Consider the following 13,159-nt stretch of genomic DNA (forward strand, 5'->3'; position numbering starts at 1 on the left):
AAGAAGAGGAGGCCAAGACCTGGAGAGAGCTGAGGGCCCAGGCCAGGGACTGGTTTGCTTCCCTCTGAGCCTTTTCCCTTTAATTTCCTCATTCCTCTGCCAGCATTCCTCAGAAACAGGTGTACAATATTGGGGAGGGGAGGAAGCATGGCCATGGCAGGGAATTGGTGGGTGCAAAGGAGGAACATAGGGGAGGGAAAGCCAGGGAGTATCTACCCCAAAGCTTTAATCACCTCACTCTTAAAGAGCATGGCCCCAGAGTTAGACTGCCTAGCAGAATCAGAGAGGATCCCTAACATTCCTCAGTCTTCAATGAGGCCAAGAGCCAAGTTGGACCTGTCTCCCAGAGAGGGATCTCTTTCCAATGGAGATGGCCTGTCCCTGCAAGCCCCCTTCTCTTGTTCTTGGGGTCCATTTTACCTCTCCCACCATCAGACCTCTCCCCTCCCCTGCCCCCCTCCCCCTTGCTTGTTCTACCACTTGTGGGTACTGAAGGGGATGGGAGGGATGGTAAAGGCATGGAACAGGCCGCAGCTCCAACCTCATCTGTGGTCTCATGCTCCCTGGTGACACACCCATCATCCCTCAAATTCAGGTAGAGCTCATGCAGCGTCCTGGAGGTATTGTAATTGAGAGAATTGTCCTTGAAGCGAATGACTTCCTCAAAAATGTCCTGGATCAGGGGAAATGCCTTCTTAAGGTAGCAGATGGAATCTTTCTGAAAAACATGAGCCTGAAAATTGTTTCTGGGAACAGCAGAGCCCAAAACCCAGGTCCTTCCCCTCAACCTTCTCTTTCCCTCCCTCTTCCCTCTTCATCCTTCTTCCCTTCCCCCCTTTCCTCCTCTCTTTCTTTCTATCCTCTCTCCCTCCCTCCCCCTCTCTTTCTGTTTTTCCCTCTCTTTTCCCCAATCTGTCTTTCTTCTCTCCCTGTCTGCTCTATGTCTCTCTATATCTCTCTCCCTCCTCCTCCTCTCCCCTCTTCTCTTTCCCTCTCTGTCTCTCTTTCAAGTTCCTCTCTCCATTGTTTTTTTCTCCATTTCTCTGACTTCTTCCTCTTCCCTCTTCCCTCCTCTCTCTCTCTTCTCTCTCCCACTCCTTCCTTTATATCTTGCTTTTTTTTTACCCTCTCTCCCATCACTCTTCCTATCTCTCCTTCCTCTTCCCATCACTATCTCTCCTTCTCTTTCTTTTTCTGTCACTTTGTCCTCCCTATTCCTCCTCTTTTGGCATTTCTCTTTCCCTTCTTTCCTCCCTCTTCTTCCTTGCCTTTCCTTCCCTCCTTCCCTTCATTCCTTTCACCTTCCTTCTTTTCTCTTTCTCCTCCCTCTTTCCCTTCATCTTCTCTCTCTGTCTCTGTCTCTCTCTATCTCTGTCTCTCTATGTCTCTCTGTCTCTCACCATCTCTCTGTCTCTCTCTCCCCTCTCTCCACGCCCCTCTCCCCCAAGCAGCCAGATTTGCTAACTGGGCCCATACACCAAAAAGAGATCAGGACAAAAAAAAAAAACCCAGCCTCTAGATGGATTCCAATGTAACAGTCTAGGGGCTTGTCTCCCTCAGCCCTCAGAGCCTCAAGAACTCCTCAGCTCTTGAATCCTTGGTAGTCCTCTAGTCTCAGGTAAAATAGTTCCCAGGCAGCAACGCTGCCCCCGCTCCATGGCCTAGAGAATAACCTGCATTTGTTTCTTTTCTAGTATCTCAAGTGAGAGAATAGCAGGGATCTGATGTTAAGCCCTATAGCACCAGACCTGCTGCAGGGGAGGGACACCGTGCTCTAGGCTGCTCTGCTAAGCTGGGGAGAGGGGCATGATTAGGGAGAGCTGGCCGATGTCACTCACCAGTTGGTCCTGGTCTGCAAACTTAAAGGTAATGTGGCAGGAGGTTTCCATCTGGCTGTCAATCTGAAACAGACAGAGCCGGCAGATCAGATCTCAGCCTGACCCTGCAACTGGAGGAGGTCCAGAGCGTAACTCCCGAAGGCAGGAGGGTTGAACACAAACAGCACCCACTGACTCCATGCTTCCACAGGTGCTCTGGGAGACTCGGCGCCTGGCACTGCCCTGGGCTGTTTGAGGTGGCAGGTCACTGGGCAGGAGGGGTTTGCCCTCTCTCCCCTCAGAGTCTCCCCAGGCCAAGTTGGCCACTGGGGCTGTGAAGAGAGAGGGGGAGCTATGGATGGGGACAGAGGCCAGCTTACTGCTAGTGGTGGAGCCCCTTAGAGCTCAGCCCAAGGGCCATCTCTAATCAGAGACATTTTCTGGTTCCCCCCGCCCCAGTTGCTAGTGCTCCCTCCCCCAATTCTTGGATTACATACAACACTCCATCTCTCATCTCTGTGTCTTTGCATGGGCTGTACTCTTTTCACTTCTTCCTCTTAGAATGCCAAGTTTCCTCTGAATCTCTTCTCAAACACAAGTCCTTTCCTGACCCCATACCTCCCCCTCTCCCCACCCTCAGATGCTGGTCCCTCCCCTCTAAATTGCCTTGTGCTTATTTTCTATATATTTATTTGTTTATATTGTGTGCACAGGGTCTCCCCCTATAGAATACAAGCCTCTTGAGGGCAGAGACACTTTCATTTTTATCTTTGCATCCCCATAATGCCTGACAAACAAAATGTGCTTTTGAGAGTCTGTTGACTTGAAGATTTGGATCAGAGCCCCTAGGTTCAAATCCTTCTTCTCCTCCTCACTACCAGGGTGACCTTGAGCAGGATGCCAACCCATGCTAGGTCTTGGTTTCCTTAACTATAAACACACACACACACACACACACACACACACACACCCCTAATGGGGAGGAGTAGGTCAGATTATTTCTCAGGTTCCTTCTAGCTCTAAATCCTAAAATCCTATAAATACGTTTTAGTATTTACAAGGGTGAAGAAAAGGGAGGTGGAAAGAGGAAGAGAATGCCATCTTTTGGGGAAAAGAAAAAAAAAAGGGAAGGGAGAAGGTGCATAGTCTTCAATTGTGATTCCTCATAAATGTTTGGGGGCCCCTAGGGAGGAGGAATAGGACATTGGCAAAGTCACGAGACTAAAACCTGGAGGAGAGAGGCCCTCCTAGTCCTTCAGGGGATCTATATATAGGAACTCGTGTGTTAATATAGGGGGGAAAGATGTCCTGGTCTCTCCCTAGCATCTTCTCTGTGCTATAGGTTTTCCTCTTCAGGAAGCTAGCACAACCCTAGCAATGAAACTTCACTGAAGGTACAGAAGGACCCACTGGGAAAATGGAGCCAAGAAGGGGCCAGGGTCTGTCGTACCCGGAGCAAGGCCTTCCCTTCAGGTTTATGCTCATCCTCGGGGAAGAAGAGTAGGACAAGAGACCCTTTCTTTTCATCTCCCACATCTAGGAGTGAGGGGCAGCTTTTCTGGAGGCCCAGAGAGCAAGTCTCTTTGGGTATCACCTAAAAAACAGAGGTTAGTGCTGCCGTTCTGGAATTCCAGGGACGGGGAGGATCTGCAGAAGGGGGAGTTTGTGGGGAGTCAGATCCAAAGAACCTGTAGAATGGTAAAAATGAGACCCAGCCTAATTTCCACCCTACTTGGTACCCTAGAGCCTGACTTCATAAACAATGGCCACACACTCCCTCTGGATTGGGCCCCACCCTCAGCCCTGTGGAAGTCCTATTGTGGCCACAAGGACAGCATATCACACCTGACTGTACAACATCTGTCTGTTCCAATTCTTGTTCATCATCCATTGGTTGGACCATATGATTTCTGAGGGTCCTTTAGATTCAAGAACCAATGGGAGAAGACTCTGGATTTTAGAGGGGTGCCCTGGCTCCTAAAACCCAAAGAGAGAACTAGGGAGTGGAGGAAGATACTGAGATCATCTTGGAAGGGACTTTAGAAATCACCTTATCTGAACCTTTCACATTAGAGATGAGGAAACTGAGGTCCCAAAAGGTGAAGGGCCTTGCCCAAAGTCCCAGAGATAAGAAGTGGGAGAGTCAAGATTTGAACTCAGCTTCTTTGACTTTAGATCCAGTGCATTTTTACTAGAACATAGGAATTCCTCTAGAAGTATTATCTGAGAGCTTTCTTGCCTCCTGACATCCATGTTACATCCCTCCTTCCCTTTCATCACAGATCGAAAATTATGTCTTCCAGGGCAGGAATGCTAGTACCAGGCCAGTGTACATTTGGGTCCATCCTGGGGGCAACATTTGCATGTCAGTGTGAAGTAATTACCCCTTGGTGGCCCTAGGAAATTCCCTCCTGGAAGACATTCTGCTGAGGCAGAGAAAGGGCCAGAAATGTTTGCTGAAGTCCTGGGGTTATTTTCCTGGGCAATCATTAACTAAGTCAATGATGAGGGTTAGGCAATCTTCAGGACATTGTACACAGGGGCACAGGTTGTCAAGGCTCAGGGGTCCCTTCTCCCCCTGGTCCTCAGCAAAGCCAGGGGAAAGTCAAGCCTCACAAATAATTGACAATTTGAAATTGTAACTAGAACTTTTTGTAACTTGATCCTCTCAGTTGGTGGGCTTGGGGTAGGGGCTGAGAAAATGAGAGGTAGGGAGAAACAGATGCCAGGGATGGTGGGGAAGGGGTGAGGCAGGACAACCTGAGGGAGCTAACCTCCTATTTTAACCAGTTATTCTCAATAACCAGGCACTATGCTCTGTTGTTTTTATGTAGAGGACAGACTGGTGCTGTCAGCACTCCCTAAAGTGGGAGCCCTGGGACAAAGCCCAGTTTGTCACTCCACCCAAATTATGGCTCTAGGACTTTTGCCTTAACATACAGTTGGGTTCTCTTCTCCCACCTCCTCTACCTCTGCCATCTACCACCTTCACATCCTGACCCCAAGCTCAAGGTGTGCATGCCTCCTTTGCTGCAATTCCTTCCTCTCCCTTCCCATAAGATGAGGGGGAAGGGAAGAGGGGTAAGGACTTGTCTTCACCTGCCTCTCTCTACCCTAGAGCTCCTCTTCCCTTAGACCTGCTCCCGCCATCCCCCATTCTACAGTTACACCAATTTCCCAAGGGAAAGGGTGAAGGAGGTTGGAGTGGAGGTGAGAGCCTGGGCATACACTTACCAGTTCTTGCAGCATCCTTATGTGTCTTTCCATAATGTGACGGTTACAAGTTTCTGGTCCATGAGAGGGAAAGCTCCAGGCCACCAGGAGACAAGCCAGCAGAAGCCAAGAACCCAGCCATGTCTGAAATAGAGAAGACCAAGGGAGATTCAAGAAGGGATCCTACATCCTTTCTAGGAGTTAAGACCTGAGGTTTTCTACCCAACCTCCACTCTGGGATCAGTCTCAGCCTTGCTCCTTAGTCACCCCTGAAATCTTGTCTTCCTCAGAAACTGAGTGACTGTAGGATCAGTTTCTTGCTCCCCCCACCTCCAAAATATCTGGTTCCCACAAAACCAAATTCCCTATGCCTTTGTAGCCTCACTCTGCACATCCATGTTACATGTGTCCCCTTCCCCCCTTCTTTAACTACAGTTCCAAAGCCAGTTAAATTGCCCAGATAAGCCCAACCCATGCTTAATTCCATTGGGGTCTACCTATGACAAGTCATAGATAAGTCTATAAGTCTATCTTATCTTTCTCATTAAGAGAAAGCTCCTTGAAGATAAGAGTTTATTCTTTTTATTTTATATTTATTTTATATGTATTATGTATATCCTTTGTATGTATATGTATTATTTATTTTATATATATTATGTATATCCTTTATTTTGTTCTCAAACACTTAGAACAGTGCTAGGTATTTTGTGACTTTAGTAACTGACAGATGTCCCAGCCCCCTAAGACCCAGGTCCTACTCTAGTTTTTGACCTGGAGAGCCTGGAATATTTTCCCACACCAACCCTCCTCTCTTTTTCTCTACTTTGCCCATTCCAGGATAGCCTCTGGCTCTTCCCCTGGAAAATATTATTGTCTAGACTTACTTTCATTGTGGAATCAGTCCCCTTGCCAGAGACCCCAGGGCAATGGGTGTGCCATCAGACCCAACCCAACAGATTAATCACAACCAGAGGTGGCAGGCTCCCTGGGCCATTCTTTAGCTGGAATCTATCACATTGAGCTTCCTTTCTTATCACTCCCAGATTTCTCCCTAGCATGTTCCCTGAGGGTTCTCACCTGTTTCTACCATTCTTCATCTGAAGATGCTCCATGAGAGTTGGGCAGGAGACAAGGAACTTTTGGCATCCTTCTCAATCTCACAAGCTTCCCATCTCTCTGGATCTCTGATATCTCTCCCTACCTCTATCTTGGGTTCCACCTTCTCCAAGTAGGGATTGGGAAGAAAGACACAAAGGCTTTCCCTGGACTCTTTGGTGGACCTTCCTGACAACTAGCAAGCTGACCACTAGTATGTCCCACTGTCCCCGCCCCAGGAATATAAAATGTTGGGGCTGGACAGAGAACTTTCCTGGAGCTGAGGGACGGGTCGCTTCCTCCCTCCTCAGCTATGTGTGCAGCACAGTGCATATGCTGTAGGGTATACAAGAAATTCGAAGGGCATGAGGGCAGAAGGGATGGACAAAGACCCAATCAAAAGGCTTAGAGGAAAAGATAAGGGTGGAAGGAGCAAGAGATGGGAAAGAAGGGGCTGAAAGGAAAAGAAAGAGGGAACTGGAGATAAGATAGTGAGAAATGAGGGCAGAGCTAAAGAAAAGAAGCAAAGAAGGCAAAAGAGAATGAAAGAAAGGCTTGAATTTTATAACATAGGGGATGATAGTAGCAGACAGAATTTATAGAGTCTAAAATTTGCAACACTCTTTGCACAAGTTATCTCATTTAATCCTCACAGCAGCTCTATGGAGGAGACACAATTTAAGCACATGAAACAATCAGAGAAAGTTAGAAAAACATGTAGAGAATTATGCAAACCCAGCATAGGATGATTTCCCCAAAAGTATCAAAACATATGATTCACTGTGTGCTATGGGTATTTAGGGAAGAAAGAGAGGAAAATGCACTGGATGTAACAAGAAGGCTTCATGGAGGAAATGGGACAAGATCTGGCCTTTAAAGAATGGGTAGGATTCAAATAGACAAGAGGTGAGTGTAGTTATAACACAACCAAAGGATCAATTGTTGGTGACAACCCCAGAACAGGAATGACTAGAAGAAAGGGCACTACTTGGCGAGAATCACTTGGCACACTGAGATGCCATGGACATTTAGAGTAAGGTCACATAGCCTGTAGGTGATGCCATCCCTAGCACTTACTGGCTGTGTGACCTTAGACAAGCCCTTTAACCTCCCTCAGTCTCTCCATTTGTCAAATAGGGGGATTAGACTTGTTGGCCTCTGAGGTCCCTTCCAATTTTAAATTTATGATCCTGTAGATCAGGAGTAAATTAGGAGCCAGGGACTGATCCAGCAAATCCCCCTTTATGCCCTTCTTCAGGTTTTAGAACCAGCATCTTAGATCTGGCATTCTGAAATCTCAGAGCTCATTTTAGTAAGTAAGACCATAAGCAGAAGGTATGGCCACCATGACCCCGTCCCAGGCTAAGGACAATTTTACTGAAGGGCAGGGTTATCAACAGAAGCTGGGATGTTGCTCTCAGTGTTACTAACTTGGTAAAGTTTAAAGTGGAACTGGAAAGAAGGGTAGTTATGGACAGAACACATTTCTGTTCAAGATTTAGGAATATCGAGGCACGGCCCTGCTATGGAAAGGCTCGAGATATTGATGGTTGACAAGGCAATCAGAACTGACCCTTGAAAAATCTATGATGTTAGATGATAAACAATGTCCCCCTGCCACCACCACTACCTCAGCTCCCTAGAGCTCTAAATCTAGATCTTATCTCCCCCCCCCAAAAAAATAGGAGCAAATATTTAGGGCTGGAAGGGACCTCAAAGGTCATTAAGTCCATCCCCTTCATTTTTACAAGTGATAAAGTTGAGGCCCAGGGCTGTGGCTTGACTGGGATCACAGATACTTTCTGAGGTGGGTTTTGAATTCAGATCTTCCTGAGTCTAAGTCCTGAGCTCTCTCTGCCACACAACACACCATCTCTGTGATATACTCTGTCCCACTGGCAGGCCAGGCAATCATTCTCTACCTTCCAAGGAGGTACTTGCACTTTAGAAAAGGACCATAGGGAGAGGGCAGTGCCCTCAACGAAATGAACTGTTTCTGATAAAATTTATGTAATAGCAGTAATTGGGGGGGCAGTGTATTGAATAGAGGAGCATCCCCCATATTTATAAGCAACCACTACCTCCTTTCTGCCAGGGCTGGCCCTTAGTGTGGCTGTGGTTTTGCTAACAAAGCCAGCAGTGAATGTATTTGAAGGAGCTCCAGTGCTTCTCCACCCTCCAGCATTTGTCCTTTACTAAAATGTGAATGGGCACCCAAGGGTTAACTTTCTAGCCTGCATCTGGCCAGCTCTCTTCCCTCTCCCCTCCCAACCTCCCTTTCTCAGAAAGGAATCTGCTATAGGCAGGGCTAGTGGCTCAGATAGCTGTATCCCTATCCACCCTTTCAGAACAGCAACTTGAAGCCCAGCTGAGGCCAAAGTGGAAAGAAGCCTTCAGCACATCCTCTTTCAACCTCTCTCCTCAAAATCTCTGACCTTCCATCCTTCATTTGGGTTCTTTCCTCCCCTTCCTCTCCCTCTAATTCTGTTTCCCTTCTTTGCTTCTCTGAATGCTATCCCACTTCTAGTTCCTTCCTCTCCTTTCACCTTATCCCACAGCCTCCTTTCTGCCCCTCACCTCTTCCAATCCCACCCCCATCTTTCTGTCTCTCTTCCCCTTTCAATCCTTGTTCTTCCTCTCAGTCAGGATGCTTGTGCTCCGTCAATCCCTTTCTCCCATTTATTGTCAGATCTTCCTTGTTCTTTTCCCTCCCAGTTCTCCATTGGCATCCCCTTTGTGTTCTGTCCTCCAGAGAGAGCTTCATCAGAGTAATGGGGGGAGGGTGGGAGGTTGAGAGAGAATTTTCTTATAAGCCACCAGGAATCCATCTACATGTAAGCATCCCTATGCTCCTATCAGTGAGAAGAAGCCTGGGAGTTTTTCATTCCTTCTCAGTCCTGGGCTGCTGGTCTGCCAACGCACTGCTTGCAGAGCTGAGCTCGGTTGGCCTTTTTTTTTGGGGGGGGGTGTCTAAGGAAGATTACCAGAACCTTTCTCTGGCACATCCTTAAACGGTGCCCACTCTAGTCCCACTTTCTCTTGCCTCTTTGCATTAAACTGCAGCCTAACTGGACCAACATTTATTTCCACTTTCTCCAGACACTTCCAGACCTAACTAATGTGAGAGGGCTTAAGCTGTCCCATGAAAGATCTGTTTCTTCAGGAAGTTAGCGGGGCAAGCTTTGGGGGCCACAACGAGACCCAAACGCCCTCAGACTAGCCAGCTCCTGGAAACATGTCCCTGCTTGCCTGTACGAAGTTCCCTGCCTTAACTCTTTCTCCTCTATTCGCTACAGAAGTCAGGTTGCTTGGCACCGACTTGGGCATCCTATGAGTTAGGAAGCGCTTACTTGGCTGCTGACCAAAGCTTGCTCCAGCTGCAAGCACCGCGGCCTTCCGCCCCTGTCCCCCTTCTAACGGTCTGGCTTCTTTAGCCCCAAGATAAGATACCAGGCAGGAAGCCAGATAAAATAGGAGAGCGAGTTGAGCTTCGGAACCCCCCCCCCCTCCGCCACACACACACACCTTATTTAGCAGTGGTCTGGGGCAGAGCCCAAACCACGCGGAGGGGTTCCAAACCCTAAGTCTATTAGCCAAAGGCCCTCCTTACCCACTGCCCTGGTGCCACCGTTTTCCTCTCAGGAGAATGGGAAGACCCAGCATCTTTGAGATACATAAATACCTCCCCGCGTCTCTCGGACTTTGCACAAACTTTAAGCCACCCCTGTAGCCAAATGATCAAAAAGCAGCGTTAACCCGGCAAAAGGCAGTGGCAGAAGGGGTCTGGGGTGGAGGAGGGGACAGTAGAAAGACCCCTAAAGGAGCGTATCGCCCATGTTCCCTGCCAGTGGCTGCTCAGAATCAGGGGAAATTAGGAAAGAGCAAAGGAAGAAAGAAGGGGCGGGAGAAGAAAAATGGTAGGCAAGTGAGAAGCGAGCAAGTCCTTGGCTAGCTGTGAGCTCCGCGGCCGGGAGGCTCTCCGAAGAGGCGCCCGGAGTCGGCGCTTACCGTGAGTGGGCAGCTCCCGCTTGTGCCCCGTGGGCTCATCAGGGCTGCTGTCCCCCGGGCCGGAGTCGGAGCGAGCGGACCCTTGCTGAGGCGTGCAGAGCGCCCTCCTAAGTGGCCGGCGGCAGGACGCAGGGGGGCCGGCTCCAGAGGGCTCTCGGAAAGCCGAGGAGAGGGATAATCCAGTAGCGACGCTCGGCTCGGCTCTGTGGGGTTGGGGGCTAGCGGAGACCCGAGTCCAACTTTCACTTTCTGGAGCCGAGCTGAGCGCCACTGGCCCAGGCGGGCTCGGCCTTTTAAAGCGGCCTCTCGGAGCATGTGGTTTATGGGAAATCACCTTGGAAAGGGGCCAGTTAGCGAAGGCATAGGCGCACACAGCCACACACGCCTACCCCCCCCCCCCCTTCTTCGCTCCCTTCTTCCCTCCCCCCTCCCCCCTTCAGCCCTTAACTTTTTGTCTTCTTGTCTCGCTCTTCCTCTGAGGCTTCTGTTCTGAGATCCCAAGTTTTGGTAAAAATAACTCAGAGCCTTTTACATCTCTGCCTCCCATCCCCCGCTTCTCGCTCCCCTCTTCCCAGCTCCCATACTTAGTTCTTTTACTCAATCGTCGACATAAAGTCTACCTAGCACAACCGGTATTGTCATCCGTGCTCATTATTTATCTTAAGGGAATTTCCCTTTGGACCTGAATATCGCTGGGACTGAATAGTTGACAGCTAAAAGCATAACCTTTTCTAGGTAGGGCACCAAGGAAGGATTTATCCCAACCACATTCCCAAACGGGAATTTCCCTCCCTTTACCGACACCCAGTGAGATATTTCTGATGAACACCACTTTCCCTCCACTCACCTTCGACTCCAACCCAGTGGGGACACCTGTCTCACCTTCTGGGACTTATTTCTACCAATAAGCCCTTCCTGCCCAGATGTGGTTGAGGTCATCCAACCTGGCTGTGGACCCTGCTTGGAAAGGGGATAGATGCCGCATGCGTCTGCAGGGAGGATGTTGGTATTCTCATCAAGAAGCTGATTTTTCGAGGAGGCAGCCTGGCCACTTGACAATGCATTAAAGTAAATTCCTGGACCAAGTCATGTCACTTGAATGTCCCCATGTCCTCCTTCTGAAGTCCCTCAGGGCAGAGACAGATGAAGCAAATCACTTCAATTTGCTGTCTGTTGAAGCATTTAGCCCATCCTTTTTCAATCTCCTCCAAGGCTGTTGGCCCTGTGCTAAACCATGATACTTTCCTATAGGATTTATAACCAGAAAGGACCTTAGAGTTCATCTAGCCCAACCCTTTCATCATATAGATGATGTTTCCCTTGCCTAAGGTCACAGGGAATACTAGGGATGGAAAGAACCATCAGCTAGTCCAACCCCCTTACTTTACAGATGAGGAAACTAGGGCTTTTAACCTAAGAGATTTGAAATGACTTTCCAAAGGCCACCCAGTGAGTAGGTAACAGAACTAACATTCACCCTCTGGGGTCCCATTTCTCCTAATCTGGTGTTCTTTCCCTAGATTAGTGTTAGGCCATCTGAGGGGTCTTCCCTGATCTTTGAAACATAAAAGCAAAATCCCAGTTACAATGACAATGAGAGATAATTTTCTATTGAGACAAAGTAAAATTAAAAATAATACAATCCTACAAATTATGTCAGTCACAGTTTTCTTCAATTCAACTCAGAAATAAATATTAAATAGCCGCCACAAAGCTGGTATTCCCGATAGCTGTTGGGAGGCTAGAGGAGCATATGATTTTGAGATCAGTCTAGGTTGCAAGACAAGATGCATATTCATAAAAATGCAGGACAGTGAATAAGAAAGTACAAAATCAGGTATAATTAAGGTCCAAAATTCATGAGACAAATGGTAGATGCTACAAGTTTATCAGTTAAGTGTGGGTTTAAGATTTAACCCAAGTGGGTACATGGAAGTGTACCTCATAAGGGAGGCAGTGTAAATGGAGTAGTGGAAGGAATCCTTGATCTGTAGTCAGAGACTCTAGGCTTGAATCCTGCCTTTGCTTCTTACTTCTCATAACTGATAAATTTGATCCCCTTTTCTCAGGCTCCTTGGCATCATTTGACATCATTGACCACACTCTGCTCCCAAATATTCTCTCCTCTCTGAGTTTTTGGGATATTGTTCTCCCTTAGTTCTCCTTCTATCTATGTGACCACTCTGCCTCAGTTTCCTAACTGTGGATGTACTCCAAAGTTCTGTCTTGGGCTTCCTTCTCTTCTTTCTCTGCACACTCTGTCAGTGATCTCATCAACCCTCATGGACCTAATTGCCACTTCTATGTAGATGATTCCCAGATCTATATAAACAACCCCAATTTCTCCCCTGAGTTCCAATCTTGCATCAAGACCTGCCGTAACCCTTTGAAGTAGATGTCCCCGTTGACATTTCAAACTCAATGCATCCTAAAAAGAGCTCCTCATCTTTCCTCTCTTCCCTCTAGGAATACAGGTTCCCAAACTCAGTCATTCAGAGCCATTCACTCTCCTAAACTAGACACTAATCAGTTGAAAAACTGTGCTGGTTCTACCTCCACAACATTTCTCTCATCCATCCCTTTTTCTTCACTCCCCCAGACACCACTCTGGTTCAAGTTCTCATTCATCACTATTGCAATTGCTTCTAATCTGGTATCCCTGACACAAGTCTCTCTCCTCTCCAATCTATACGCCTATTAAAGTAATTTTTTTTAATGCATTGATCTGACCCTACCATCTCCCTTCTCACTAAATTTTAGTGGTTCTAGAACTATTACCTATAGGATCAAATATATACTTTTCCATATGTAGACAAGTGTGCATACAAACACAGGCATATCACTTTGAACCCTCCCTACCTCCAATCACTGTATCTCTTCTATCTCTGTTTATCTTTATCTATCTATCCATCTATTCATCCATCCATCCATCCATCCATCCACCTACCTACCTACCAATCTATCTATCTATCTATCTATCTATCTATCTATCTATCTATCTATCTATCTATCTATCTATCTATCTA

The 13,159-nt window shown here is 47.6% G+C and overlaps 1 protein-coding gene across 7 annotated transcripts in view; it reads right to left on the bottom strand.

Moving 5' to 3' along the window:
- The window catches only part of CSF1 (colony stimulating factor 1), a 42,789-nt gene extending 32,300 nt beyond the window's left edge, over nucleotides 1-10,489 (bottom strand). For all 7 annotated transcript variants that reach the window (XR_011168740.1, XR_011168742.1, XR_011168739.1 and 4 more), the window contains exons 1-4: nucleotides 10,134-10,489; nucleotides 5,052-5,174; nucleotides 1,839-1,901; nucleotides 542-718 (exon numbers count right to left, since the gene is read on the bottom strand). Coding sequence is in view for 2 of the 7 variants with exons in the window: in XM_069090420.1 (XP_068946521.1) it covers nucleotides 542-718; nucleotides 1,839-1,901; nucleotides 5,052-5,174; nucleotides 10,134-10,448 (678 nt within the window). In the remaining 5 variants the exon portion in view is untranslated. The remainder of the gene's footprint in view (nucleotides 1-541; nucleotides 719-1,838; nucleotides 1,902-5,051; nucleotides 5,175-10,133) is intronic.
- Between the last annotated feature and the right edge of the window lie 2,670 nt (nucleotides 10,490-13,159).

The sequence above is a fragment of the Petaurus breviceps genome, unplaced genomic scaffold (assembly GCF_028583685.1).
Source record: "Petaurus breviceps papuanus isolate PSGF00001 unplaced genomic scaffold, PetGlider_PUasm1.0 186, whole genome shotgun sequence".
Classification (NCBI taxonomy): domain Eukaryota; kingdom Metazoa; phylum Chordata; class Mammalia; order Diprotodontia; family Petauridae; genus Petaurus; species Petaurus breviceps.